General features: G+C 54.9%; 1 protein-coding gene across 1 annotated transcript; it reads right to left on the bottom strand.

Annotated features, from left to right (window-relative positions):
• Nucleotides 1-23,031: 23,031 nt before the first annotated feature.
• On the bottom strand, nucleotides 23,032-26,693 carry TSHZ3 (teashirt zinc finger homeobox 3). Its single transcript, XM_016212250.2, has 2 exons — nucleotides 26,683-26,693; nucleotides 23,032-26,383 (listed from the first exon to the last, which is right to left on the bottom strand). Exons 1-2 carry the CDS (start codon nucleotides 26,691-26,693, stop codon nucleotides 23,089-23,091), a joined length of 3,306 nt encoding a protein of 1,101 aa, XP_016067736.1. The 3' UTR covers nucleotides 23,032-23,088.
• Between the last annotated feature and the right edge of the window lie 592 nt (nucleotides 26,694-27,285).

The raw sequence follows: 27,285 nt of genomic DNA, 5'->3' as shown, positions 1-27,285 counted from the left end.
CCCAAGGCAGCTGAGCTTGGGCAGGGTCTGTACGATGACATAGTCTTATGATAAAGCTGAGTCAATCTGACCCTGTTCCTCCAGGGAAGGGGGCTTATCTCAGGGAGAAGATACGGCCAGTCCCAGCAATTAGCACATATTTATGAATGACCGATGGCTGAATAATCAATGAACAAGCTTAGCTGTTGCTGTTGTTAAGAGCAGAGGCCAAAAAACATTCAACAGAGAGCAACAAATGGCACACAGCATAAACGAGAGGGGGCCTGTGGGACCTGAGAAAGGTGCTCGTTCCATCTGATCCCCGCAGCCAAGGCTCAGCTCCCCCTGGCTGCTGCCGCCTGGCCTTGCCTGCCCGATATTTCCAGAGAACCCGGAAATCCAGATTTTTTTGTTAACTGCCCCAATTTTAAAAGTCGATTTTATTCAGGTCGAACTTGTAATAGTATAAGTTGTGCATTTAAGTGTACAGCCAATGATGCTTGACTGAAGTGTACACCTACGCAGCAGCCAACTCAGAAAGTCCCCTCCTGTCCCTTGAAGTCAACTTCTTCCCCACGCCCCGATGCTCCAATGAACCATTGGTCTGCTTTCTATCCATACACGTAAGTTTTGCCTGTTTTTGAATTTAATAGAGAGGGAATCATACAGAATCATTTTTTCTCCCAGTCGGTGTGTCCGTGAGATCCATCCATGTTGCTGTATGTATTAACAGGCCGTTACTTTTTATGGCTGAGTAGTATTCCACTGCACAAATGCATAAATGTATTTGTTGTTTATTTATTCCCATTTGGGTTCTTTCCAGGTTTGAGCTATTAGGAATAAAGCTGCTGTGAACATTACTGGACAATTCTTTTTATGGGCATGGGTTTTTCTTTCTCTTGGGTAAAAACCTAGGAATAAAAATGCTGAGTCATTTGGTAAGAGTATCCTTAATTATGTAAGAAGCTGCCAGACAGTTTTCAAAAGTGATTCACCATTTCACAACCCTTCTCCACCCTCTGTGCATCCAGTGGTGCGTGATTCCATCTGCTCAACATCCTTACCGATCTTGGTATTATCAGTCTTTTTAATTTTAGTCATTTAGTCATTTTATTCATAAATCCAGTCATGTAAATACGAAGTGGTAGTTCATTTTAATTGGCATTTTCCTAATAACTAACAGTGTTGAGGGTCGTTTTATGTGCTCACTTGCCACCTGTAGGTCTTCTTTTGTGAACTGTCTGTGCAAATCTTTCCCTTATTGCTAATTGTCTTCTTTCCTATAGCCTGAGTTGTAAGAGAGCTTCATATAATCTGGAAACGGGCCTTGGCCAGATATACACATTGCAAATAACACTCCCCAGTCTGTGCCTTCATATTTCCTTTTCTTGTCAATGTCTTTTAAAAGGCAAACAACTTTAATTTGAATAAAGTATAATTTGACACTTTTCTGCTTTAGGTAATGCTTTTGTGTCTTCACAAATATTTATGTACCCCTAAGTTGCAAAGGTTTTCTCCCATGTTGTCTTCTAGAAGGCTTATGGTTTTTAGGCTTTATGCTCAAATCTAGGGCCATTTCAAATTAATTGTTGGGAATGAAGTGAGAGTGGGTTGTGGTTCGTGTTTGTTCAGTACAGAGACCTACTTCTTGTCCCTCATGGAAATCGTGGTGTGAGTCTCCAACATTCTTCCTTTTAAAAAATGGTTTTGATTTTTCTGGATCCTTTGCCTTTCCAGATAAATTTTAAGATCATTTGTTATTTTATACAAAAAAAAAGGGAAAAAAAAGCCTGCTGAGATTTTGATTGAAACTTTGTGAATCTATAGTTCAGTTGGGGACAATAAACATGGTAACACATCTCTCCTTCCAAATCATTAACAGAATGTATCTTTTAATTTATTTACATCTTCCTTAATTTTCAGTAACGTTTTATACTTTCCTGTTGAAATTTTGTGCACCTTTCATTAGCTTTACTCCCAAATATTTTATTTTTAAATTTATTTTATAAATATCTGCTGCTTATACATAAATACAATGAATTTTGTATATTCTTCTTGTATTTGGTGACTTTGCTAAATGCATTTTTAGATCTGGTAGGTTTTTTTAAATTCCTTTTCATTTTCTATGCAGAACAATCATGTCACTTGTTAAAGTTCTATTTCTCCGTTTTCAGTATTTATGTCTTTTATTTTCTTGCCTTATTGCACTGGCTAGGACATCCAGTACAGTACTGATTGAGCATCTTAGCCAGGCTTCCAGTCTTGGAGGAAAGAACACCTTCAGTCTTCAATGATTAATAGTGACAGCTGCTGTGTGACTCACAAATTCCCGCCAGCAGCTTCAGGAAGTTTCCTTCTGCTTGTAATTTGCTAAGAGTTTTTATCATGAGTGAGTTTTGGATTAATCAAGTTCTTTTTCTGCATCTGTTGAGATCATTGTACAATTTTTCTTATTTATTCTGTAGTGTCTTAAATGACATAGATTAATTTTTCAGTGTTGAAACATCTTTGCAATCCTCAGGTGCACCTGATACGTGACGCTGAGTTCAATTTGCTAATATTTTGTTGAGGATTTTAGTTTGTATGTTCATGGGAGATACTGGGCTTTAATTTTTTCCCCCTAATGACACCGTCAGTCTGATATCGGGATTACGTCAAAGTCATTAATAAGCAGGTTGGGGAGCAGTCAAGCTTCCTATGTCTGTGAAAAAAGTCCATGTAATATTATTATTGCTTTTAAATGTTTGATAGAATTCAGTGGCAAACTCATCTCAACATACAACTTTCCTGTGGGAAGGTTAGTGCTAATAAATCCAATTCTTTTAATATGTATAAGATCATTCAGTTTTTTTACTTCTCCTTGATTGTTGATTTTTGAGGCATTTGTCCATTTCATCTAAGGTGTTAAGTTTATTAGTATAAAGTTGTTCATAATATTTTCTTATTATTCTATATTCTTTGTTATTCCTTTTTTATTTCTTGTTACTTTTAGGGTATATATTTTTATTATTTTGGATATGTATTGATATTCCGTAGGATACGTATTAAATTCCATTTGCATTTCTGATACTGGTAATTTTGCTTCTTTTTTATTCATCAATTTTTCTTGCTGGAGGGTTAGCAATTTTATTAACCTTTCAAATAACCAACTTTTGGTGTTGTCTCCATGCGTGTGCTTCCCATTCATCGACGTCTGTGCCGATAGTTATTGATTCTTTCTTCTGTCACTTTGGGTTAACTTACTTTTCTGTTCCTCTCTCCACTGGCTGCACAGCTGCTCTTACTTTTCCCCCAAAATCTTCTTTTTGACTGAGGTGCTTGGTACATTAACATCTGATGTGATTATTGACCAGTTAAGATTTAAGTCTGCCCTCTGACCGTTTGGTTTCCATTTATCTCCTCTGGCTGCTTTTCCTTCTCTTGTCTTGAGAATGCTCGTGTCCTGCCCTCTCTCAGGCTTATCACATGTTTTAGGCTCTGTTATGTTTTCTCTGTTGGCTTTTTATTTCTCTCTTATGTTTTTGGTTTTGGTGTTCTGGGTGGTTGGTGAGGGCTGATGAGAGCCTCTGTGAATTGCAGCTATTGGTACAGTTTTATGGTATTCACTCTAGATGAGCTAAGAGAGTTTACACTTACACCGTCACTTTCCAGTTTTCTCCACTGCGCTTAGAGGGCCCACGGCCCTGATCTGCACAGTCTCGCTTCAGCACCGTTCCAATCCCGGTACCCGGCACAGTCCTAATCCACACTGTTAACTGAGCCCATGGCTGCTGTGACCCCTCCACAAGCACCTTTTAGGACAACCCGCGGAAGGTTGGACTTCGTGACTCATATCAGGTATCCAGTCGCTCAGGGGCAGGCTGAGGACGAGGCACCACTGGCACAGCCACCGCAGCCTCGATCACACGATGCCCGGCTTTGCGGGCCACGGGGAGGTGAGTGCGGCAGGCGGGGATTACAGGGTGGTGGTCCAGCTGCCCACACATGGGGTGAGTCATTTCAAACAGCAGAAAGGGGGTGGCATGTCCGACTGACGAGGGATCCCATCCCAGGCTCCCCTCCCTGGCCCAGGTCGGATGTGCAGCTGATGTGGGAGCAGCTGACTCGTGTCCATCGAGCAGTGGGAATGGGAGCTGAGTCCCCTCTCCGTGACCTCAGGAAGCAAATTTCACCAGCCAACCCTTTCCCTCATCGCACTGGGAAACTTGATGCACCTGTGTTTATGTTTAACATACACTGGCGACCGCCATGTGGCTGTTTGGGGAGCAGAGCTGAGCTTTGGGTAAGAAAACTCTAAACCTGTGCAGAACTTCTGGCCCATGACTTTACTCCATTGCTAGTGACCAGGTAAGCATGTGTGCACAGGGACTTACTTGAAACTACTTATAACAACGACACGAGAAACCAGCCCAGCCCGACGGTGGAGGATGCCTGGCTCTGTCCTGTCCACAGGGCGGGGCCGCAGTCACCTGGCCTCTTACAAGGAAGAGAAGGCACAGGAAGCTCACGCTGGGAGGCACCCAAATAAACACCCCGTGGGACCTTGTGAGATGTGTGCAACCCTCAGAGAATGTATTCATGGTGGCATCCCTGGATTTTGTTTTTTTTCCTGAGTCCTGTTATTATACAGTGAATGCCCTTGCTTTTAGAAAGTGCAAACTGAAGCATCTAAGGGTAAAAGAGCATTGTGTCTGCAATTCATCCTCAAATGGCTCAGAAAAATTAAAATGCATGTGTGTGCACATATCATAGCGCACGTGGAGACAGGCAGAGAGGAGGAGGGAGAGGCTGGGACAGACAGACAGGGCCCGAGCGAGAAGAGGGTAGAAGCTGGCAAATGCTAACAACCAGGGACTCTGATAACGGACATAGGGATTCTCGCTACTTTTCTATAAGCCTGAGTTACAAACTTAAAAGAAATAACACCTTGGAGGGGGTGGGGTTAGACACAACTCACAGCAGACAGCTAGGGCTCAGTCACAGCTCGGCAAACCCTGCGAGAGCTGTGTGGATGGAATGCTTGAGAATCCGGGTCCTAGCGTGGCCCAGGGAGAGGCGCCGGGTGGCCCGACCCTCACAGCCCGTCTCTGACGCAGGCCTGTGAGTCCTGCCCGGCCGCTGGTCTCAGAGAAGAGAGGGGACAGAGCTACCCCGCGCTGAGCTGCCGCCCGCCCCGGCACGCAGCGGGCTCACCGCTCCGCGGCTGAGCGCCCGCGTATAAGCACACTGCCTCTTTTTGAAATCTTAAGGGCACTGGAGAAAATTCTTCTAAATTTTCTTAAAATTTTATTTTCAAACATACACAGGAGCAAGGCTGTCGTCCACACTGTAGGAGACGCAGTTCGCCCTGGAGTCTGCCTGGCAGCAGCCTCCGGATGACCAGCAGGCTAGGTCCCACTTCCAGCTGTGGGACCACCTCTCACAGCGCCGCGGGGCTCCCCACCTCTGTCCTCGCCTGCTCATCCTTAGCTCCAGGTGCCACACTGCCCCCTCTGTCGGGGTGGAGGACCCGACTCCTTACCGGGATGGACCTCACCGCTGGCACACCTACACCTGAAGCGTGAGCCCGCCCACTGCAGGGCTGAATCGTGGGCGCTGGGCACGCAGCGCTGCACAAGGGGCCTGAAGGCCTACTGTTCTAGGTGGGATCTGCCGGCAGCCGCCTCATCTGTGAGGGGACAGGCCTCCCATCCCTCGTTGAGCAGAGGTTTGCGGATGGAGTGCTGAGCCCCCACACGTAAGGAGCATGGCTGCTGGGGCTCTGCCTGACCGCAGAGAGGCCCACACCTTCCCTCCTCCAGGCACTAGCAGGCAGGACCCGCCAGGCCACCGCCCAGCGGGAGGTTCTGGAGGGCTGGGGAGAAACGGAGCTCTGGCACCAGCCAGTGCTCAGACCAGGTAGCTGGTGCCCCTTCTCTGGCCCGCCTCACTGGCCCAAGAGCCTGCACCCTCCTGTTTTGGAACAGGCTCTGCTGCTGGGCCCCTGGGTTCCCAGTCGGGATGGTGCCCCAGCCTCGTCCACCGTGTACACGTCCTCACGCCCGGGCCCGTGCTCCTGGGTATAAACCAAGCTGTTGGTGGCCATGGAGCCCCAGGAGGTGGACTACGTGGGGGAAGTAGATGCAGGTTGGACAGATTGACTGACATGCCACATCTGCACGCGGGGGGGGGGGGGGGGCGCAGGAGACCGAAGGCTCAGGGCCTGCAATGTGCTACATGGGGCTGGCCATGTTGCTGGCTAGCCATGCTCTGAACCACATCTTTCATGAGGAGGGCAGCCTTGGGTCCCCCAGAATCCCAGGCCCTCCCCCTTACTCACATGTTCCACAAAGGTGTCATCCTCAGGCCCCTCGTGAAGGTCCTGGGGACTCGCTCTCCCTCAGGCTATATCTGGGCCTATTTCCAAGTCACTGCCCCCACTGCCAGGAGCCCTGTCCTTTCTTTGGGGCAAGGTGGGGCCAAAGGGCTAATGTGTCTGCACCTCCCACTGAAGTCCCACAGCACCACACCTCACACGGCTGCTGCCCTTGTGGTGGGAGCTGGTGCCAGTCACTGAAAGCTCCGGGTTGTCCAGGTGTTGGCCAGCACTCAGACCAGGATGCAGGCAGAGGGGCCTGCAGGGCCCTCCACGTCCTTCCCTTTTCCTCAGGAATCCTAGAGCGTTGTGGCATCTGGGGGAGCACCTGGGACCAGCACCTGCCACCCAGGTGTGCTAACCCTGGGCTAGGCAGTGGCAGGGCCTGGTCAGGAGGTGAGCAGGGGCCTCCCCTGTTCCTGTCCTAAGAAGAAGCCTCAACTTGGCCCATCTCATGAGATTTTCCAGGACGGGAGGTGACGGTGATGGGTCAGCCAAGTGGGGGACCCGGGGCTGGGAGAGGAGAGCTGAGTGGGGACTCCAGGTTCTGGGGTATGCGGACCTGACAGTCGTCCACACCACAGCATGTGTCCTCACCCACTGTTGAGTCCCCGGTCTCAGCCCCCCTTCTGTGAAGTCAGGTTATAAAATGTCCCCCATAGGACTGCTGTGGAGTGGGAGGGTCGCAAGTGTGGAGGGACCCACCCAGACCTGGCTCCTGCAGACTGGCCCTCCCGGGGCTACTCTCAGGTCACCCCTGCAGCAAGAAGCACCCTTCATCGTTGCTCAGTGCAGTACACACACGCACACACACACACGCACGCACACGCACACGCACACACGCACGCACACGCACACGCACACACGCACACACACACACGCACGCACACATCTGCCGCACACATGCCTGCCACCTGGCCACACTTCCTCTCCCCTAAGCCCTTTGCCAGGTGCCAGAAAGAGGGAAAGACTCAGCCCCGGAGCTCCAGGTGCCCCCAGGCTGGGGTAGAGCCTCACCGGTGAGCAGACTGCAGCACTGAGTAGTGACAGGTGTCTGCCCAGGGCCGGGGGTGAGTGCTGTGCCTGGGCGCCTGGGCTCCGAGGTGGAGGCACCGACGGCTAGCAGACACAGCAAATCGGTGCCGAGCGCGTTCATTCTTTGTGACTGTGCCTCCCCTCGTTGTCCCTTCACTCGTAGTCTCTTGATTCTCTACTAGTCTCTTGATTCTCTACGACATGCCAGGCACTGGGAACGTCCCCAAGATAGAGACAGCCCTCCATCGGAGGGAGCGACGGCACCGTCTCCACAGCACATGGCTACCTGAGGTGCAGTGGGCCAGGGCCCGCCCCACTGGACTGTGCTTGCCCTGCCCTGGCAACTGCTCGACCAGACGACCAGGCCAGGAGCACCTAACACAGCACTGGACACACAGTAGGTAATCGGTACACACCTGTTGATAGCAGTGAGCTGAGTCTGGTGGGAGCGAGGGCGGGCGACCCCGGTGTGGGGAGCGCTGGGGAGGGTGGGAGTGCCCTGGGTGACGCTGGGGAGAGTGGGAGTGCCCTGGGTGACCCCGGTGTGGGGAGCGCTGGGGAGGGTGGGAGCGAGGGTGGGCGACCCCGGTGTGGGGAGCGCTGGGGAGGGTGGGAGTGCCCTGGGTGACGCTGGGGAGAGTGGGAGTGCCCTGGGTGACCCCGGTGTGGGGAGTGCTGGGGAGGGTGGGAGTGCCCTGGGTGACCCCGGTGTGGGGAGCGCTGGGGAGGGTGGGGGTGCCCTGGGTGACCCCGGTGTGGGGAGCGCTGGGGAGGGTGGGAGCAGGGTGGGCGACCCTGGTGTGGGGAGCGCTGGGGAGGGTGGGAGTGCCCTGGGTGACCCCGGTGTGGGGAGCGCTGGGGAGGGTGGGAGTGCCCTGGGTGACCCCGGTGTGGGGAGTGCTGGGGAGGGTGGGAGCGAGGGCGGGCGACCCTGGTGTGGGGAGCGCTGGGGAGAGTGGGAGTGCCCTGGGTGACCCCGGTGTGGGGAGCGCTGGGGGAGTGGGAGTGCCCTGGGTGACCCCGGTGTGGGGAGCGCTGGGGAGGGTGGGAGTGCCCTGGGTGACCCCGGTGTGGGGAGTGCTGGGGAGGGTGGGAGTGCCCTGGGTGACCCCGGTGTGGGGAGCGCTGGGGAGGGTGGGAGTGCCCTGGGTGACCCCGGTGTGGGGAGCGCTGGGGAGGGTGGGAGTGCCCTGGGTGACCCTGGTGTGGGGAGCGCTGGGGAGAGTGGGAGTGCCCTGGGTGACCCCGGTGTGGGGAGCGCTGGGGAGGGTGGGAGTGCCCTGGGTGACCCCGGTGTGGGGAGCGCTGGGGAGGGTGGGAGTGCCCTGGGTGACCCTGGTGTGGGGAGCGCTGGGGGAGTGGGAGTGCCCTGGGTGACCCCGGTGTGGGGAGCGCTGGGGAGGGTGGGAGCGAGGGCGGGCGACCCCGGTGTGGGGAGCGCTGGGGAGGGTGGGAGCGAGGGTGGGCGACCCCGGTGTGGGGAGCGCTGGGGAGGGTGGGAGTGCCCTGGGTGACCCCGGTGTGGGGAGTGCTGGGGAGGGTGGGAGTGAGGGTGGGCGACCCTGGTGTGGGGAGCGCTGGGGAGGGTGGGAGCGAGGGCGGGCGACCCTGGTGTGGGGAGCGCTGGGGAGGGTGGGAGCGAGGGCGGGCGACCCTGGTGTGGCACGGGCCTCCATGCCGCCTGCCTCTCCGCCCCTTCCTCACAGGGCTCAGGGTAAAGTCGCAGCAGCATTCGAAAGGTTAAAGCAGAGTGAACTGTTAATTTTAATGCTTTCTGTACGCTTCAGTTTTAATAAGCGAAATGTTCTTATTTGCAGTAAAGTGGTGTCATAAAATTCTGTCTGTCAGGCCCGTTTGAAAACCATGGAAATAAATGATCTGACAAGATCAGGCTATTAGACAGCTGAGGATCAGGAAAGGAGGGGAGCGTTCCTTAATTTCACACTTGGCAGTCTTTTGGGTCGAGTAAATTTTTAAATAAGTGATAAAATTATATTAGCGCACTTGCATTTTTATGGATTTTCTGATCATTGTACTCTCTCAATCCCTTTATTTTAACTGAGACTGTCCTGCGGAAAGGTGCCTCTCAACTACTGTTACCTTGTAGGAGGCTCCGCCCAGGGTCCGAAAGGGCGAGCGTCCAGGGCCCGGTCAGAGCGCACCACACGCGGCCGCAGGGCCTCGCTTGTGTGCTGGGCCCTGCGGAAGGGCCGTGGGGCCCTGAGGGTGCCCTGGGGCCAGGAGGGATCCCATCCTTGGCTTCTGAGCCCACCGGGTGTTCGCTCAGGATATGAAAGAGATACGGGGCTGTGCCCTCCGCAGACCTTCATCCCCCTCAAATGTTTGGTGTCAGACTCTCAGTTTGCAGGAAGCTGGACCTTGGGTGGCAGAGGGAATGGTGGCTCACTGGTGACCCTCAGTGTGCCTCCCACCTGACAGGCCCTTCAGGTCATCAGGCAGCCAGGCCCCGGCAGAGCCCGGGGGACCCCAGAATCCGGGGCCCCATGCGCTACAGTACCCTTGGTCCGACAGACTTGGGCCTGGGTAAGGAAGGGGAGGCTCTTCTGATCTGATTTTTAATAATTAAAACAGCATCGAAGCTGTAAGTGTTCAGTGTATCCTCCGCCCTGTGCTGTGGGTCAGGTCCGCCGTCCAGAGCGCAGGCCCTGGCCCCCAGCAGGCACCGCTGTGTCCTCGCGCGTGTGCTCAGGGCCGGGCCGCTGCTCTCGGCCACTGGTGCTCTCGCCAGCAGCTCGAGCTCGCCCCGGCCTCGGTCCTCTCATTCTGCCCAGGCTGAGCCCCCACCTGGGTCACTGTCACTCGCCGGCCTTTTCCATGTCATCTCTTGACTGCAAATCCCTGCCCAAATGCAGACATCCAGAGATGCCCCACAAAGGTGAAACCGGCCGCCAGTCCCATCGATGGACAGGTCTGGATCCAGGGTCCGGGACCTGGGACCTCGGAGCTCAGCCTCAGCACCCGCCGGCCTCTGGCCAAGTCCCCCGCACGCGCAGGGCTCTGGCTAGGACCCAGCCCGATGCTGCGCTGCAGTGCAGCAGCTGCTAATGTGGATGTGTTTCCTGGTGGCTTCCTCCAGGAGGAGCGTGGCCTCTTCATCATCACTCATCAGAAGGAGTGAGCACACGCCTGCTGAGAGTCTGCTGCTGCCCAGGCACAGGACTGGGCCTTGCGAATGCAGGGTCCTCTGTCTCCACGGGACGGGACCGGTGGCTGTCACCTGGGAGGTGCCGCGCTCACGTCCGAGGGGCAGCCGGCCCAGAGCAAGCATGGCCTCTGGCTGGGAGCCCAGGTGCCTGAGAGACAGAGGTCTGTGAGGGCATCGGCGCTGGGCACTGACCTGGCACTGTGGGCAGTCAACTCACCTCAGGCATTTTTTCATTAATTTAGCGAATGTCAGCCAGCACTTTCTGTTGGCCAAGCATGTGCGGCTCCAACAGCAGAGGCTCATGTCCAACGTGGGGAGGTGGACAGGATGCCCCTTTACCCAGGGCCTCTCCGGGATGCGTGCTGGGCCTCGGGGAACATGAGCAACCTGGGAACTTCCAGGCCCTCTGCTGTGCCTCAGTCTCCTCGTGTGTCGCGATGCCTGAGGACCTAACACTGAACAGGCAGAGGGTCCCTCAGGCCATCACCCAGCCGCCAGCTGTCAGCCGTGAGCCCCTGACAGCCAGAAACACTCTTCTGAAATTCAAGGGAGCATCTTCCAGGCCCCAGGAGTCAAAAGGGCCTCCCCAGGCAACGCTGGAGCACAGACAGGGGCAGAGAGTCCGGGAGGGGAGGAGGTGTGGAGGCCAGGCCTCAGGGTGGCCTTGGAGGGGCTGGGCTGTCTCTCCCCAGGAAGGAGGAAAGTCCAAATTAGTCATGCTGTATTACTTCTTTTTATGGCAATGCTCTGAGCGTCTGCAAATGTCAGCATGTTAATTTACTGTCACTCAGTGATATTATTGCATCCTTTCAAAAATGTGCTTCTTGCATTTTCAGTAGCACACTCCAAGCGTTCTCCATCTCAAAGTTTCTATAGATAGTGCGACTACTTTCACTCTGACCGTTGCCAAAATGTAGAAATTCATCGTTGCCTGTAGCCACGTGTACATGAAGAGCGGAGCTGGGGCCTCTGGTTTCCTGCCTACGAAACCCAGAGAGGTCTGATTTCTCCGCTCTCTCTCCCTCGTCCTCCTAAAGTGCTCTGGGGTTTCTCTCCCCAGGAACACGCAGAGATAAATTTAATAGACGAATCCGTCATGGCTGCGTTTGTATATGGAGTCTGAACCCTTCCTGTCTCCGGGCCCGGCCACCCCACCCCGATCCTCTCCTGTGGTGGCAAACTTACTTCAAAAATTCTGATGAAACACTTTGTAAATTTTGTTATTCTGTGATGATAATAAATCATTATAGCCTTAAACACTTCTCTAGCTTGGAGCCTCAGTCACAAATTATCTTGTCATTCTGACCAAAACATTCTCCAAAAAAGCTTGACAAGTGCTAAAACCCAGAACATGAAACCATGTGTTGTTGTGAAAGCAAGATTCAGAAATGTCAATTAATTAGATTAAGAGGCTACTTTTAGCTTCACTCGTGTTGCCAAATAACCCTTAAAATATGCACAGCAGTGGAATCTACCTCCGCCTTCAGCCCTTCTGTGCCGAAGCAAGACAATGGGTCGGACTAATGGACAAAGTTGTCGTCTCTGTCAGTTGGCTGGAGAGAATGGTCTAGAAGCAAATGTCTTGCTCCTCTCCACAGCGTGCCTCTAGGAGCCTGATCAATTCTGCCATCTACGAATTTAAGCAGTTCCCCCTCCCGGCCCTTAGAAATCACAGGCACATCTAGAAGAAAAGTCGAGTCTTTTTCATGTCTTTAGTAGTAAGATGGATTTTTAATGTCTTTCTGTGCTCATTTTTTTTAACTTGAATTTGTATTTTGAAGTTCACTTTGTGAAAAAATCACGGAAAAATTATTTAAATGTTTTTATGCATGTTTCTTGAAAATCTTATCTTTAAATAATCTATAGTCTCCATTTTATTTATGCCATAAACTGTTCCTATATTTTAATGGTCTGTTTGCTTTAAAAGGGGTTGTTGGTTTTAATAGCTCCGTTACTATCTTTGTAAACTAAACTCCTTCTGACGAAATTCAAGCAGCTCATCCCTGCCTGTGTGTGCTAGGCACATTCCAACCCCTGAAAAGGAAATTTAAGCCAAATAAATGTTCTGCCCAAATTGAAATACATAAAATGAATAGTTAACTTGGACAAGAGCTGATGGACAGAGCCGCTGGGCTGCGGACATGTGGGTGTTGGGAGAGCTCGCTGCCAGGCGGGGCCTCGGGAGAGAAACCCAAATGGAATTAATCTCTGGTAAGCCCCTTGTCTGTTCCTCAAGACTAGCTGATCACTGTGTGGCGTGGATGTGCTGGGTGAGCAGAAATGCCAGCATGGTGGCATGGTGGAGGGTGACTGCACCCTGGCCATGACCCAGGTCCCCACCAGCTCTCTTGGGGGCAGGGACTGGAAATGCACCCCCAAACTCCCATGGCAGTTGCGCCCACGTTGATTCTATTATAATTCACGTGGACCTGGACACTCACTGTGTGGCAGGGCATTTTCATGGAGGAAGGGCACATCTGTGCCCACACAAAGCAGTGGGTGCGGGGAGGCACATGGTGAGAGAGGTCTGTGCAGAGGCCGTGGGGATGTGGGAGATGTCCCTGCCCTCTTGCCTCCTAACCTGGCCGCCACCTGCCCACAGTGGCCCAGCAGTGAGTGCGAGGGGTCAAGAGAGGCAGGAAGATAAGCTGCCCACCAGCAGCTCCCCTGGCCAAAGCGTCCATCCTGCTGGTCAGGGCAAGGGGTGCCCTGTGCCTGTGGGCACTTGTAGGGGGAGGGACTTCCTATGTGCGCTATTTCCTGAGTGACATCATTTTGTGAGGGGCTAGCTGAGGGAGTCAGAGACGAGGGGCTGTGGGGGTGCCAGGTCCCCATCCCACAGTTCCTACCCCCCCAGGTACCTCCCACCCCTCTCAGCCAATTTTGCTGTCTACAGCCAGCAATGAGGCAATTAATGAGCTGTACAAAAGCCTGCACGGGCCCTGGAACTAGGTGGGTGATAAACACATAAATAAGTCAACACTTAAATAACTAAACAGATAGAAGGGTGAGACACCAGGGCTCGTGTCTCCAGAGCCAGCAGCACAGGGTGGTCAGCGCAGCAGGGGCAGGCCAGCTCTGGCGTCCGCCCCAGGTGGCGTGGCTGCTGGGTGGCCACGTCGCTCCCCTCTCAGGGAACTCGCCCACTGGGCCAGGCGCCCACCGAGGGACCCCGGCCACAGAGTGCAAGTGGGACGGGAGCTTGGCGGCTGAATGTGGCTGCGGCCACACTTCCTCACTTCCCTCACCTTCACCATTACCTGCCAAAGGCACCTTCTGCACCCAGGTCTCTAGCCCAGCCGGGGACAAGACTCCCGACCCTCCTCTGCCCAGCCCTCGGGTGGGACCCCGGGCGACATTCTGAGCGATCCTGCAGAGGTTCCCCAGCAGAGCTGCCTTCCTTCGGTTTCCTGGGCCACACGCCCCATCTGCTTCCTGGGGTCACCTGTCACAGGAAGTGCCTGCCTCCGGGTCCTCATCGGCACCCCGTTCGTGGGGAGTCCGCCCACAGGACACCTTGGGAGCAGGAGGGACGGGGCCACCGGAGGTGGGCAGCCCCTGCTGTCCCATAGGAAGGCACCACCCACAGGGCCGGGAATCAGCAGCAACTCTCCCGATTCTCAGAGCTTGGCAAGGAATTAAAGTGGTTTTGTCTATGTGTGGCCCACGCCAGACACCCTGTAGGTCGCATGCAGGCCTGTGCCAAGTGAATGCTCATTGTCCAGGTCAGGTGCCGGAGGCAGCCACGGACAAAGGCTCCTCTTTCCAGTAAATCCCGGTCTGCAGCCACATCAGGGTCTAGGATGTGACAACCAAAAAGGACCTGTGGCCTTTGGGCAGAGACCCCACCCCGTCCCAAGGGTCCTGGGCCCTGGCTGCGCCTTAAAGAGAATAGCCGGGAGGCCCCGGGCCGGTTGTGCTTGCCTGGGGCACTTCTCCCGGGAGAGCCTGCTCCGGAGGCCTGCGGACTCCCACAGCCCAGCTTCCTGTCGGGCCCACCTGCTGCCCCTGGAAGGCTGAGGCCTATCCAGGGAAGCCACCCGCAGAGGAACCCGCGACATCCCCGGGCTCGTCACCCCACTGGCAGAGCTGAGGGGGGCAGGAGTTGGGACGCACAGAGGAGCACTGGCCAAGCCATAAACAGCACACACGGCTAGACCCTGGCATCAGGGCAGAGAAGGTCCTGCCCTCGGGCCTGAAGCCAGTTGAGGTGAGCCTGTGGCACCGGCTCATCAGAACCACAGCTGCTGGTCCAGGAATGACCGACCCAGCCTCGGGCCCTGGCTCCACCTTATGACAAGAAGCTCTTCCCCCTTCTCCCCAAAACGTCCTGAGCAAGACGTACAGGAGACCACAGGGTGAGGGGAAATCCGCCCAGAGCAGGAAGGACAGAGGGGGGAGGGAGGGGGAGGGAGGGATGAAGGGGGAAGGGGGAGATATATATGGAGAGAGAGGAGGAGGAGGACAGGTTCCTGGTGGCCTCACTTGGGCACCTTCGTCCACCTGGATGACCACCCCGGAGCCCCCCAGCCTGAAAGACACAGGAGCCCTGTGAGTTACACCTAAAAGTCAGCGGGGAGCCATCAGCACTGACTGGGACCCCCACCAAGACCTGTGAGCAAGCTTGGGGGAGCCCAGTGCCCACGACTCAGCAGGTGTGGGGAAGGCAGGACGCCTTCCCGAGGGAGAGGCCTTGTGTCTCAAAAGGGGCCACCACCCCTCCGAGGCCACGAAGCTGAGGGAGAGAGTGAAAAGGGTTCATCTTTTTCCAAGCCTGAGAACCCCCCAAACACAGCAATGGGGGGTTCTGAAGAGCAGAGGACAGAGCCCCGTCCTGAAGAGTCTTCTCTGTGGCGGTTTTCTCAGGCTCGGGGCTGCCTTGCTGACATCTGAGAAGGTGGCCGTGCAGGCAGGCGGTAGCCCCAGGCTCAGACTTCGGGGAGCACAGAGAGGGCAGCACAGGGCAGGACAGGGCTCTGTCATGGGCAGTCCTCCCCCCCCGCCCCCCCGCCCCCCCGCTCAGGCTGGCCTGTCCTGGCTCACAACCCCAGGAGAATCTGGGTGTCAGGGAACCCGTGGGCCAGTTGGACCGGAACACCAGGACCAACCCTCGTACTCCTCCCAGAACGATGGCCCCCTGGGAGGTAAGGGTGAGCGTGGGGTCAGCAGGTGTTGGGGTTGATGCTCACCTGTGTTCAGAATGCTCTGGGGGCAGAGGCCTGGCTGACCTGACAGCAACCTGCCTTTCTCCCAGGGTAGCTGGGAGACACAGTAAGAACCTGGGCAGGTCACTGTCCTGAGAGCCGAGCTCCTGCCATGCACGCGGTAAGGATGATGCCTTGGGGTGGAAGCAGCGTGAGAGAAAGCCCAGGGCTCTCCGCATGTCCAAACCACGAGGGTCCCACCTGTGATCCCAGCTGGAGCCTTGGGCCACATCGCTTGCTTTAGAGGTGGGGTCTGAGTCTCAACCTCACAGTTGCTCACCCCAATGCCATCCACGTGCAATTTAACCACCGGGGGTGTGTGGATCCTGGGACCCCAATCCCAGCAATGCCGTCCATGTGCCATTTAACCACAGGGCGGGGAATCCTGGGACCCAGCCCTGACAAGACAGTGCTTGGAGCTCAGCCTCACTGGCGGCGGCTGGCTGAGCTGAGGGGAGGGGAGGCTCCCAGGCCCCGTCCAGCACAGCCCTGCCCCGCCGCCCCACACTGCAGAAGAGCCCCTCTCTCCTTCCCAGCAGAGCTCCTGTCACCGCAGCCCTTCAAACCCATCTGACTGGGTTGGAGCCCATCACACTGTCACCGACTCAGTTTTCATTAGGCGGCAGCTTCTCTGTTAGCCTAGCCAAGCAGAAGAACTCGAACACACGCACAAATTAAATCGACATCCAAACTCCACCAATAGACAGAGCAATTTAAATGATATTCATTAGAGCGATGACAAGCCCTGATGAGGCGTCAGGAGCCCAGTCCGTCAGCGTCTGCCGACTGGTCTCAGGGTCACTGAGGCGGAACCAGCGACCGCACCTCCATTTCTTAAGCTGAGAAAATGACTCCTTCCTGACACCCCTCTTTCCCGCCACTCTCCCTGCTCTGCCTTGGCCCACACTCACCCAGCCCTGGTTTCGGACACAGGTACAGCCTTGAGCTGGAGAGTCATCTAAAGGAAAAAGCAGCCACTCTGACTTCTTTTTTCCATAAATGCTCCAATTAAAACAGATTTCAGTTTCTCGTAATTCCATTTCACTTGGCCTGGGAGATCTCTAACTCACGATTATGACGGTCGTAAATGTGTCCCTGAATCCTGCTGTGGAAAAAAAATAATGGAAGTGAAATGTTGAGATGCAATAATTTTGAAAACTTAACCCTCCAAATTTAAAAAGTCATTTCCAAAGTCCTATTTATACATTTTAATTTTTAAAGAAAGAGAAGGATGGGCATCCCCACCCCCAGCTCTGCCTGGGACTGCAGGGTTGGAGAGGAGGCCTGGCGGGGTCTGAAGGCCTGTGTGAGCATGGGACACAAGGGCCCCGCGTGTGGGGGCGAGGAGCCACGCCAGCCACAAGCCACGTCTGAGCCTCCCAGTCCCAGGGAAGGGTTCGAGTCCACTTGGGCAAAGGGAGCAGCACGGGGACTGATTCACCGCTAAGGGCCGAGCAAGGGCACGGCCACATCTACAGGACCTCTGGGCTCTGGAGTTTGCAGCCCAGGTCATACCCCTAGCGGGGGCAATGATCAGCAACTTCATGCCCTGAGGCTTGCTGCACTTCTGTTTATAACTTTATGCTCAAGGTTAATTATGTGTCCTTGGCTTCGAGCACAGAGAATGTTGCCTGTGCCCATATCGGCAAACTAAGGCTTCTTAGAGCACCTGTCGACTGGCCCGGCCTCGTCGTGAAGGCAGGAGCTCTGACTCGGGGAGGCTGATGCCCGCAGTTGAAATGCCCACACTTGAAATGTGGCCCTTACAGCTGAGGAACTGAAGTTTTATTTTATTTTATTTGAATTTGAGTACGCAGATGTGGCTGGTGGCTACTGTACAGGACAGCCTGGGTTAGACAGTGAGCACAGGGCACCTGGGTGCCCAGCAGCTGACTAGGGCTGTCAATCTCTGGGAAGAGGGCTCCCTGCCTATCCCCCTCCTCAGCAGCGATTTACTAGAGTATCTTCATCGGAGACATTAAACAAATGTGGCAGAAAGCAGCTCCTCTGATCTTCTATCATTAGAATTCAGTTTTGAAAACACCTGGTTCCTCGGACCTGGGATAGGGTGCTGACCCCAAAATGTGGAGCCTCAAGCAGCAGCTGACTTTGACTGAAGCCTCTCCTGAGTCACCACCTGCTGTCCAGGAGGGTCCGGACCTCACAGACTGTCAGGCCATAGGCCAACAATTTGGCAAATCCACTGTGTTGGCTGAGTACGGCATGTGGTCTCAAATCAGAGGTGCTTTGGGATGCGTTTGACACCCTCACAGCCCACCCACTATGGGGGCTGCTTGCCTTGAAATTCCTCCTGGGGGTGGCCTCCAGGCAAATCCTCAGGGATAGAAGAGCGGTGCCCTGAGTCCAACAGCTTGTCTCTGCCCTGGGAACCTTGGTGGAGTACACAGAAGGGCAGTGCCCCCCTGGAGACCAAAGCTGGTGTTTGATCACCGCTCCCACTGACCCTGGGCGTCCAGCCCTCACTGAGACAGAGCAGCCACACGGCACTCGGGAAGGCCAGGATTCCCAGAGAGGAGCTTTCTTCCCAGAGCTCTCTAAGAGACAGAGCTAAAGCCTTTCCCAAGGAGATAGTTCCCGGAGCTGAGGGTAGCAGGTCTGCAAGGCGGGCAGCTGGAGTGGCCTGGTGCCCAGCGCAGCACCTTACCCTGTGTCCGAGGCAGGCTTCAGGCTGAGCGGCGTGGGGGGCTTGGGATCCCCGGGAAGGCCACTTCTAGGTTTCCTTTTGCCAAGTACCACACGTGCTCACTAATAAATCCCTGAGGAGAAGGCTCGTGTTTCTGTTACCAAGAGAGTAACTCTGGTGGAGTAGAAGTGGTAACCTCTCCATTAGCTAATAGGATAACAGCTATTATTTTACAGTTAAAGTGTTTTCATTAAAGAGTGGTGTTGGGATTTGTGTTTTGTTTTTCTGATTGCTTCCTATACTACAAAGCATGTTATTTTTTGTGCTAAAGAATCAACAGAACACAAGGCAACTGCAATTTTCCGATTTCAAAAGATCTACGCAGGAAATCTGAAAAAATATCACTTGATTTTCCTATAAATGACTTAGCCGCTCAGAGACGAAGTTCTCGCACGGGCTCTGTTCAGGCTGCCGGCTGCCGGGCGCTGGTGTCTTGCCACTTGGGCTCCTAGCTCCTCGGTTCTGCTCTCATGGAGCCCAGCTCTCCCTGGGCCAGGCAGGTTGCAGGCCTGTCTTCTTTGTAAGTGTTTGGTCACACAGGTGGCCGTCGGGGTGGGCGCTGAGCCGCAGCAGTTGGAACTTTAAGTCCTGCTCAGCTCGCAGAGCCCACGGCCCGGAACTCGCTGGGGCTTCCGGGAACGACCCTGCACCTGAGCACAGCACCGCCTTGGTGGCCATCAGTGTTTTTCCTTTTGCGGAATGAAAATGGAACAGAGTGCCAGGGAGCCCTGGGTCCTCATCACAGCAGCCGCACGCCAGGCTCTGGTTAATGACAGAATCTCGCCGCCTCGAAGCTGAGGCTGCATCACTGGTGTTTTTGCTGCATGTTGACTGCGGAGAGGAGCTGAGATGTGGCATATTGATTTCTTGTTGTGAAGTGAGCTGTTCAAGCTCCATTTAAGGTTTTCATCTTGCATGTAGCCCTGAGCACATCAGAGCACCATAAATTAGTTAAATTGCACATTTATCACAAATGTTATTTTAAGATACTGTGTAAGTGTGATGGCTGGAAGATATACAGTAGGACTGCGGCAAGCCTGGGCTTGGGCGGGGTGAGGCTGGGGTCACCTGCACACCTGTGATTAAACTGGCCTCGCTCGGCACCGCCCCTCCCCCTCCCTGGACCCGGTTAAAGACCCACTTGGATGCTAAAGTCCTTCCCACTCACATCCTCTGTTGCCATCGCCGTGGGGGAGGGAGCCACATCTGCGTGGGCCTGGAGCAGCCTGGTGCGTCCTGATTCGCCGCGGGAGCCGCGGGCCTGCCTGGCCCTGCGGGGAGGCTGTTTGGGCGGTGGCCACTCTCCAGCCAGGACAGGGTTCTGTGACTTCTGGACTAAGTGGCCCTGCATCTGCAGGTGGGCTGAGGCCCTGCCTGTCCCCTCCCTATGATGTGTGGTTTGGGGGACTGTCATTGTGCCCAGTTAGGTTTGTACTCCTGACAAGGGCCTTCAGTTGCCCAGGCACTGCTTCCTCTCCGGGTAAAATTAATTTCTGGGCCCCATGAATACAAGCAGTCCCCTCCTGGCTCTGAGCCCAGATGCCGAGTGAGCGACACCATGTGCCACCTACCTCGACTGGAAATGCTCCCTTCTACACCCAAGAGGAAAAGTCCTGAAGTTAATCCTGGGGTTGGGGTAATGAGGAGGAGACGGGCAGAGTGTCAGGTTCTTCTCCCAAACTGTAGATGGAGGTTCCACCAGCAGCACAAATCCCAACTCCCTTCAAGCCACATGGGCCCTGATGGTGACGGAAGTGTTGTCAGTTTAATCTGTTAGACTCAGGACTTTGGATTCTAATAAACCAAATCTATATTTAACCTGCGAAAAATTCAAGAGTAGAAATCTGGGCTCCAGGAAGAGAGGATGCGGGAGGCACAGGGGGAGAGTGTCTCTGTCCCCTGAGCCAGGTTCCCGGGAGACGTGCCATGTCCCACAGCTCCTCCCAGGTGAGGGGAGGGGCTCATGGGGCAAAGGACGGCTCAGAGGGACGGCCTCTCCAGATGGGGAAGGGGGCCGGCCCAGGGCCAGAGGGGGAGCCCTCCCTGCCCCACCCTCAGCACAGCCCAAGTGTGTGTCTGCATCACAAGTGTGAGCACAGCCAGCCCGGAACCCCTGTTTGCCAAAAACCGTTCTAAACTCCAGTGAGTTTCTCTCTAAAACGCAGAGAGAGATGACTGCCGACAAGACTAGAGCAGACCGATTTTGGACTCATCTTGACAAAAAGGGGTGGGGATGAATGGAAACCGTGGGCGTGTTGCCAAACATCTCTGAAAGGGCTTAATTTAAATTTTTAATAAGAGAGTATTTTTAAGGTGAGGTGTTTTATGCATCACATGGCTGGAATACATCTCTCATTTGTATAATTCTAGGTTGGGAGCTATGATTCGCGTAACTGCAAGAGCGACTTGAATACAGTAATAAAGGTATTTTAAATTTTACATGACAGTCCCAGCGTTTTGTTGGCATGATTTGCCAGGACTAATAAAAGCGTGTGATTATCATATAACGCTCTCCCCCTCCTCCATGTGTGGGTTCAGCCCCCCACCCGTGCCATCCTGCACCTCATCACCTGTGGGTGCTTCAGCACAGGAGAAGAGGCCCTGGACCCAGACTCCACCTGCCCCTCTTGGCTGTTTCCTGCTACTTGAAAATCTCACGTCAACAGGCAGGAGCCGCCCTGCACAGAGGCTTCCAAAGGCCTCGCTTCCCGTCTGCCTCCCGCAGGGCTCGGGGCCCAGACCTCTCACATCCAGCAGGGAGACCAGACCCATCCCATTGGAGTCACCAGGTGTGACTGAGGCTCTGCTACCCTATTTTACAGCATCACTTACCCAGAGAGAATCTAACCTCAGGCAAATGTCTTCCTTTCTTTAACATGTTCGTTCTCCGGGAAAATTCCGTCCCCGCCGCCTCTGAGAGGTGCTCCCTGCTCTCCAAACACCCAAGTTCCCTGAGACTCCCCTGATTTACGGGCAGCTTCCGACTGCCAGCACCTGGCAGACACGGGAGCCACCTCAGTCATAAACAGACCTCACACAATTCCACTTTAATGCGCTCGTTAGTCGGAACACATTTCAGACATAATTGTGAATGCGACACAAAATTATAGCAAAAAGACGATTTTAATGCTGCCGTAGAAAAAGGGTTATATGAAGAGTCACATAATGGTGGTTCGTTGTCAACAACTAAACAGGGCACACGGTGGTACAGTGTCTGTGCTGTTTACATGCCGATATTTATACACAGGTTCTCATAGGGTGTCAGCTGTCAGTTACTCCTGCAAATTAAGTGCCAAAAACGGGGAGGAACAGGATCACTTGCAGAGCGGTAACCACGGGTTACCTTTCAGGGCCTGAAGACAGAGCTGCAGTGTGGGATCTTGGGAAAATAATCGGGACAAGAAAACAGAAAGTTACCATTTGAGACAAAAAGGCTCCCAGCCAACGGCCCGGCAGCCGAAGGGCTGGAGACGGGGAGGTCAGTCCCAGATCCCGGGGCTCAGCCAAGTGTTACAGTGCAAACACTTTAAAGGCTTATCAACGTTTAGGAAATACAGTACAAGTCCTCTCTTTTTCTTCCTTTTCAGATAGACTTAACCCTTTGAGCACTGAGTTTATTTTGCGCGTTCTTTGATCTCTAATAAATACTTTTAAAAACAATGTGCAAAGTAGTTACGAGCTGCCTGCCGTGGAGGCCGCGCCCGGCCGCGTTCACTCAGACCACTCAGAACAAATGGTGACACGGGGCTAATAAATATGCTTAATTTAAACGGGAGCCTCTGCCAATACAGATGTACTGTAGAGCAGAACAAACAGTCAGACTTTGCTTCCAGATAATGTTTCTGCATACTTTATAAATGCTATCTGTGGTATCCTCTGCATAATTACAGTGTTTGCATGTAAAAACAAAACCCATAGACCTTAAAAAAGGAAACAGAAATATACACTATACACAGGCACGACATATGCCCAGAGCATGGCAGGGACATAAAACACCGTTGCTATAAATGCAGGAAAGGTCATTTAACCACAATCACATTCTTCATAAGAGAGTCTGAAATCTATACAATATATACATCTATGTTTCAATGTGAAAATAATATTCTTTTAAATTTCAAGGCGTGTTATACCCCTGCAGACCTGCATAAACGGAGGTTCATATTATTAATTATAACGAAGCTGGTAAGGAGTTTAAAAAACAGAGCTTCATACATTATTATCATTTTATTTTATTTTTTAACCAAATGAATGCAAAAGTGCTTCAAAGTACTCAGAGGGTAAAGATGAAGGGGTGAGGAATGCCAGCGCACTCCAGCCACGGGGAGGGTGCGCAGGCTCCTATAAATGCTTAATTCAACGGTCTGTTAATGCATGCAGCTCGGAGCGTCGGCGCTCGCCACTGAATCCCACTTACACGGAGTTCCAAACACTTAGCACTGCGTTCGACCTTCATGGTTACCAGTAACAACAGCTGATTACGCACCTCTATCCACACTGTACAGTCGTACAAAACAATCCAGCCCGAGGGCGCTCCGCGGGAAGGCGAGAGCCTGTGCGCGTCAGGCAGGGCCTCCGGCTCCGGCTCCGGCTCCGGCTCCGGCTCCGGCTCCCTCAAAGCAGACCAGTGTCCCCTCAGAAGCAAATGCTACTGCTTCTCCAGCTCAGACACGTACAGAAGGTGGTCCTCCGGGGACTTCCCGTGGGTTTTGCTGAGGTGAAGTTTGACCGCGTGCTTGCTCGCAAAGGTCCGGTTGCACAGCTTGCACTGGTAGGAGGTGCCCAGGTCCTCCTCGGGGGAGGACGTCATCAGCTTTTCTGATGGTGACTTGGTTTGTGCTATTTGACTGTTAAGCTGTTCACTGGACAGTTTGGACAAGTCCCGGAGCCGGAAACCCAGGTGAGACTCCAGGTGGCTGATGTACGTGGAGGGAGTCCTGATTTGCGATGCGCAGTCGTTACAGAAGAACACAGGGTGGCCCGTGTCCAAGTTTTTGAGGAACTTGGTCCCCCCTGTCCTTCGCAGCTGGTACTTGACGTTGGCCAGCCAGTGGCTGATGGTGGTCATGGAGAGCCCGGTGAACCTGGAGATGTGCATGCGCTCCTGGGGGCTCAGGTCCGACATGATGAACTTGCCCTCCGGGGTCTGCCGGAGGCTGGCGGCGAACTGGGCCTGCAGGATGAGCAGGTGCTGGGGGTTCCAGTTGGACTGGCGGCCCTTCCTCTTCTGAGCGGGCGTCGCCTCCTCGGCCTCCTCCAGGGTGGCCCCGTCGATGTCAGACTTCTCGGAGACGCTGGAAGGGGTGGAGGACTTGGACGCGTGGCTCTCTGTCAGGTTCTTCAGCATGTCGGATATGTCTGACAGGGCGTTCTCGCGCAGCGGGGAGCTCGACATGAACGACACCACGGCAGACGTCTTCGCCGCCGTCGCCGTGGACGAGGAGGTTGCCGGGGATGTGGGCGTGGGTGACGAGAGCACGGAGCCCAGCGAGCAGCCTCTGTCACTCTTCCCCTTCGTCAGGTCTATGGGCTGGTCGTTGCTGGCATGGTAGAAATAGCGGTCCAGGGGGTCCGCCTTCTTGGACGGCAGGGGCGGCGGGGTGGCCACGGCCGCCTTCTCGGCCAGGCTGTTGCTCATCTTGAAGAGCATGCTCATGGGGTCCAGGGCGGGCAGGGAGGGCTTGGCGGCCTTGCCCAGGTGGATGTTCATGACCGACTGGAGGGCGCTCAGGGGGTTCACGAAGGGCTGCTCGGGCGGGTGGTCGGTGATGATGGCCGTGCTGCTGCTCAGGCAGCTGGACACGGGCTTGCCCAGCTCCGGGCCGTTCTCCACAGGCTCTGCCAGGGGGCTCCCCTCCTTGCCGCCGTCCCGCGGGGGGCTGGGGCTGTGGTCCTGGCTGCGGGAGCCCCCGTCGCCCGGAGCTTCCATCGCGACGGGCTCACTGGCGTCGCTGCTGCAGGGGGACGGGCTGGCCCGCTTGGGCGGAGAGAGCTTGCCCTCCGGCTCCTTCATCGTCTCCTCGACCTTGGCCACTTTCTCGGTGACTTTTTTCACCAGCTCCTCCATGGCATGGAAGTTTGTCTTGGGCATGGGCGAGGTCTGGCTGCTGGGTGGGGAGACCAGGGTCTGGCTCTTTGTTGGGGACAAGATTTCACTGTTGCCAAACACGGGTTTCAGAGGCACGCTCTTCCCTGAGGAACCCAAGGACAGCTTCATCATGTTGGGGAGCTGGTAGGCGGCGTGGATGCTGGGGTAGCCGCCCCAGCTGGGGGTGCCGTTCTGGGCCTTGTTGATGGCGGACGTCACAGTGTTCTCGAGGGACTTCAGGATGTCTAGGCCCCCCTTGGGACTCTCCTCCAGGTCATTTTCAGTCAAATAGTGGTACTTAGAGGAGACGTCATACTTCTCTTCCTCTCCGCAGGGCTTCTCCTCCTCCTTGGGTTTCTCGTCGGGGGCCACTTTCTCCTTGTCGGCGTCCTTCCTGACCTCCACGGTCAGCTTGGGGGAGACGCTTGCCGGAGTGTGGGAGGGGGAGGTGAAGGTGGTGGCGGCCAGGGGCACGGACTGCACCTTCTCGTCAAGCAGGGTCGTGATGGCAGGCGTGACGGGCGTCTCCATGATGGGCTTCCCCTTCTTCATGGCCGAGTTCGTGACCTTGATGAAGTGGCCGGTGACCATCATGTGGGCGGTGAGCTCCTGCAGGGAGTCATGGGAGCTGCCGCACTCCATGCACTTGAGGATCTGGGACTTGCGGGCCTCAAAGTGCCAGGCGTAGCTGGCCCCGTTCTGGTGGCCGTAGCGGTTGTTGGGCGTGATGTAGGGGCTGGCGCTCTTCTGCAGCCCATCGCCTGCGTCCGCCAGTGCAGCCTTGGGGGTCCCGCCGGTGGAGTCTGGGGAGCTGGGCAGCTCCAGCTCCAGGGGAGCTTTCTTCCGAGCGGCTGGGATGATTTTGGCCGCAACAGGCGTGACGGGCTCCTTCAGAGGCACTTTCTGGTAGTGTTTCGTTTTGATCATGTGGACGCTCAGGTCCTGCAGGGACTCAAACGAGTGGCCACAGTACATGCACTTGAGCACCTTCTGGGCGTCCTCCTTCCCCTCCATCTCCAGCAGCGAGCGTTTGCGCGGCTTGGACCAGCGCCGGGGGTTGCTGCCGTCTGCCTCGTGGTTGTCGTCGCGGTAGTGGCCCGTCTCGTTCATGTGCACCGTCAGCTCCACCAGCGTGTCGTAGGCGGCGCTGCAGTCCCGGCAGCGGAACTTGCTGGCGCCCGTGAAGATGGAGCCGTAGAGCTTGCTGCTCTGCCGGTACAGCTGCACCGTGCTGAAGAGGCTGGGCTCGGGCAGGGCGCGGCTCTGCGCCGCCTGCTGCAGCGTCTTGGCCACGGCGCTCTGGTGCCAGTCAAAGCTGCCGCTGCCGCAGCTGCTGCTGCTGCTGCTGCTGCTGCTGCTGCCGGGGGGCCGCTCCGAGGGCGGCGGGTGCAGGTTGAGGCTGAGGTTGGACCAGTAGGAGTTGGACAGGAAGTTGTTGTACACGGCCTTCATCTGCTCCAGGCTGTCCGGCACGGGCGCGTCCTCCGGCGCCCCCGCCCCCTCCTTGGTCTCCTCCTCATTCTTGACGGAGCCGCTTTCAAAGTCGGCCATGCGGTCACTGGCCTCACTGATGTGCGACTCGCTGTCCAGGTCGTGGCTGGAGAACTCCACGGCCGGCGAGTCCTGGTAGCTGGCGCAGGCCTTGCTGGGCTCCTTCTCCGGGCAGGCGTACTTGGCCGAGGGCTCCCCATCCGCCCTGCTCTCCTCTGGGTCTAGCTCTTCCTCCACCAGGGCAGCAGCCTTTAGCTCGTCGGAGACATAGGCTGCCGTGGAGACGGGCGGGAAGACGGGGCGGGTGCAAGAGAAGGAGAAGCCGGGAGGAGAGAGAGAAGAGAGAGCGTTAGTGGTGCTGGTCCTACCTGGCACACTTCCTCAGCTCCCGGCTGGGAGACGGCAGCAAGGCCCATGGGCGCGTTTGTTTACAAAATTAAACACTTACAATACGGCGTTTCTTTGAAGCACAAAGAATACCTGCTCTTCAAATAATTTGCCACCTTACTCTTCTCTGGGGCAACAGCTTGAGATTAAAACGGAATTTGAAGTTAGTGAAGCACACTCTGGAGGCGGCACTCGCTCCCAACGCAATAGGCTGCTCGGACCAGCCTCAGGACAGCGGCTCCTGCCTGTCAGTTAGCCTGCCCTGCGCTTCCCTACCCCCAGTGCATTCCCTAACACACAGGTTCACAATTTAAATTAAGCAAGCACTTTTCACTCATTATGTTTTTGAGGCTCAGTCTTTAATAACTATAAGGACAAAAACATCAATAAAATGTTTACAAAGTAAAAAGAAAGTACACCAATTGAAATAAATTTAAAATGAGATTTTGTGGCTTTTTTCCTTCTGGAAAAGCAGGCCTCCTAAAGCTTAGCATATGCATCCTGCCAAGAGATGGGGCCTGGTTTGTTCCAGATGGGAGGGAAGGCTGTGCCCGCTGCCCCAGCCCTGGCCTGTGCCGGGTCCCTCAGCCGTGCCCAGCCAGCGCACAGCCCGTGCAGACGACGTCCGCGCCCGTCAGGACGATTGGTATGCAGCACTCACTCCTGCTGCACAAATATATACAAGACCTTCTGGTGGACCTTACAAATGCCAAAGTGTTTGCTCTTTAGACTACTTTGTCAATATTTACTCAGCACCAGCCTCACGGGCATCTCTGGAAGCCACGAGGCTGCGAGTAAACCTGGGCAGCTGGAGGCCGGGCTGAGGGCCGGGGGGTTCTAGAGGCTCCCACCAGGGGACGCAAAGCTTGGGAACCGTTG

The sequence above is a fragment of the Miniopterus natalensis genome, chromosome 18 (genome assembly GCF_054644295.1).
Source record: "Miniopterus natalensis isolate mMinNat1 chromosome 18, mMinNat1.hap1, whole genome shotgun sequence".
In the NCBI taxonomy this organism is placed as follows: domain Eukaryota; kingdom Metazoa; phylum Chordata; class Mammalia; order Chiroptera; family Miniopteridae; genus Miniopterus; species Miniopterus natalensis.
Note: the sequence above shows the minus strand (reverse complement) of the source record. Positions and strands in the feature narration are given on the sequence as shown.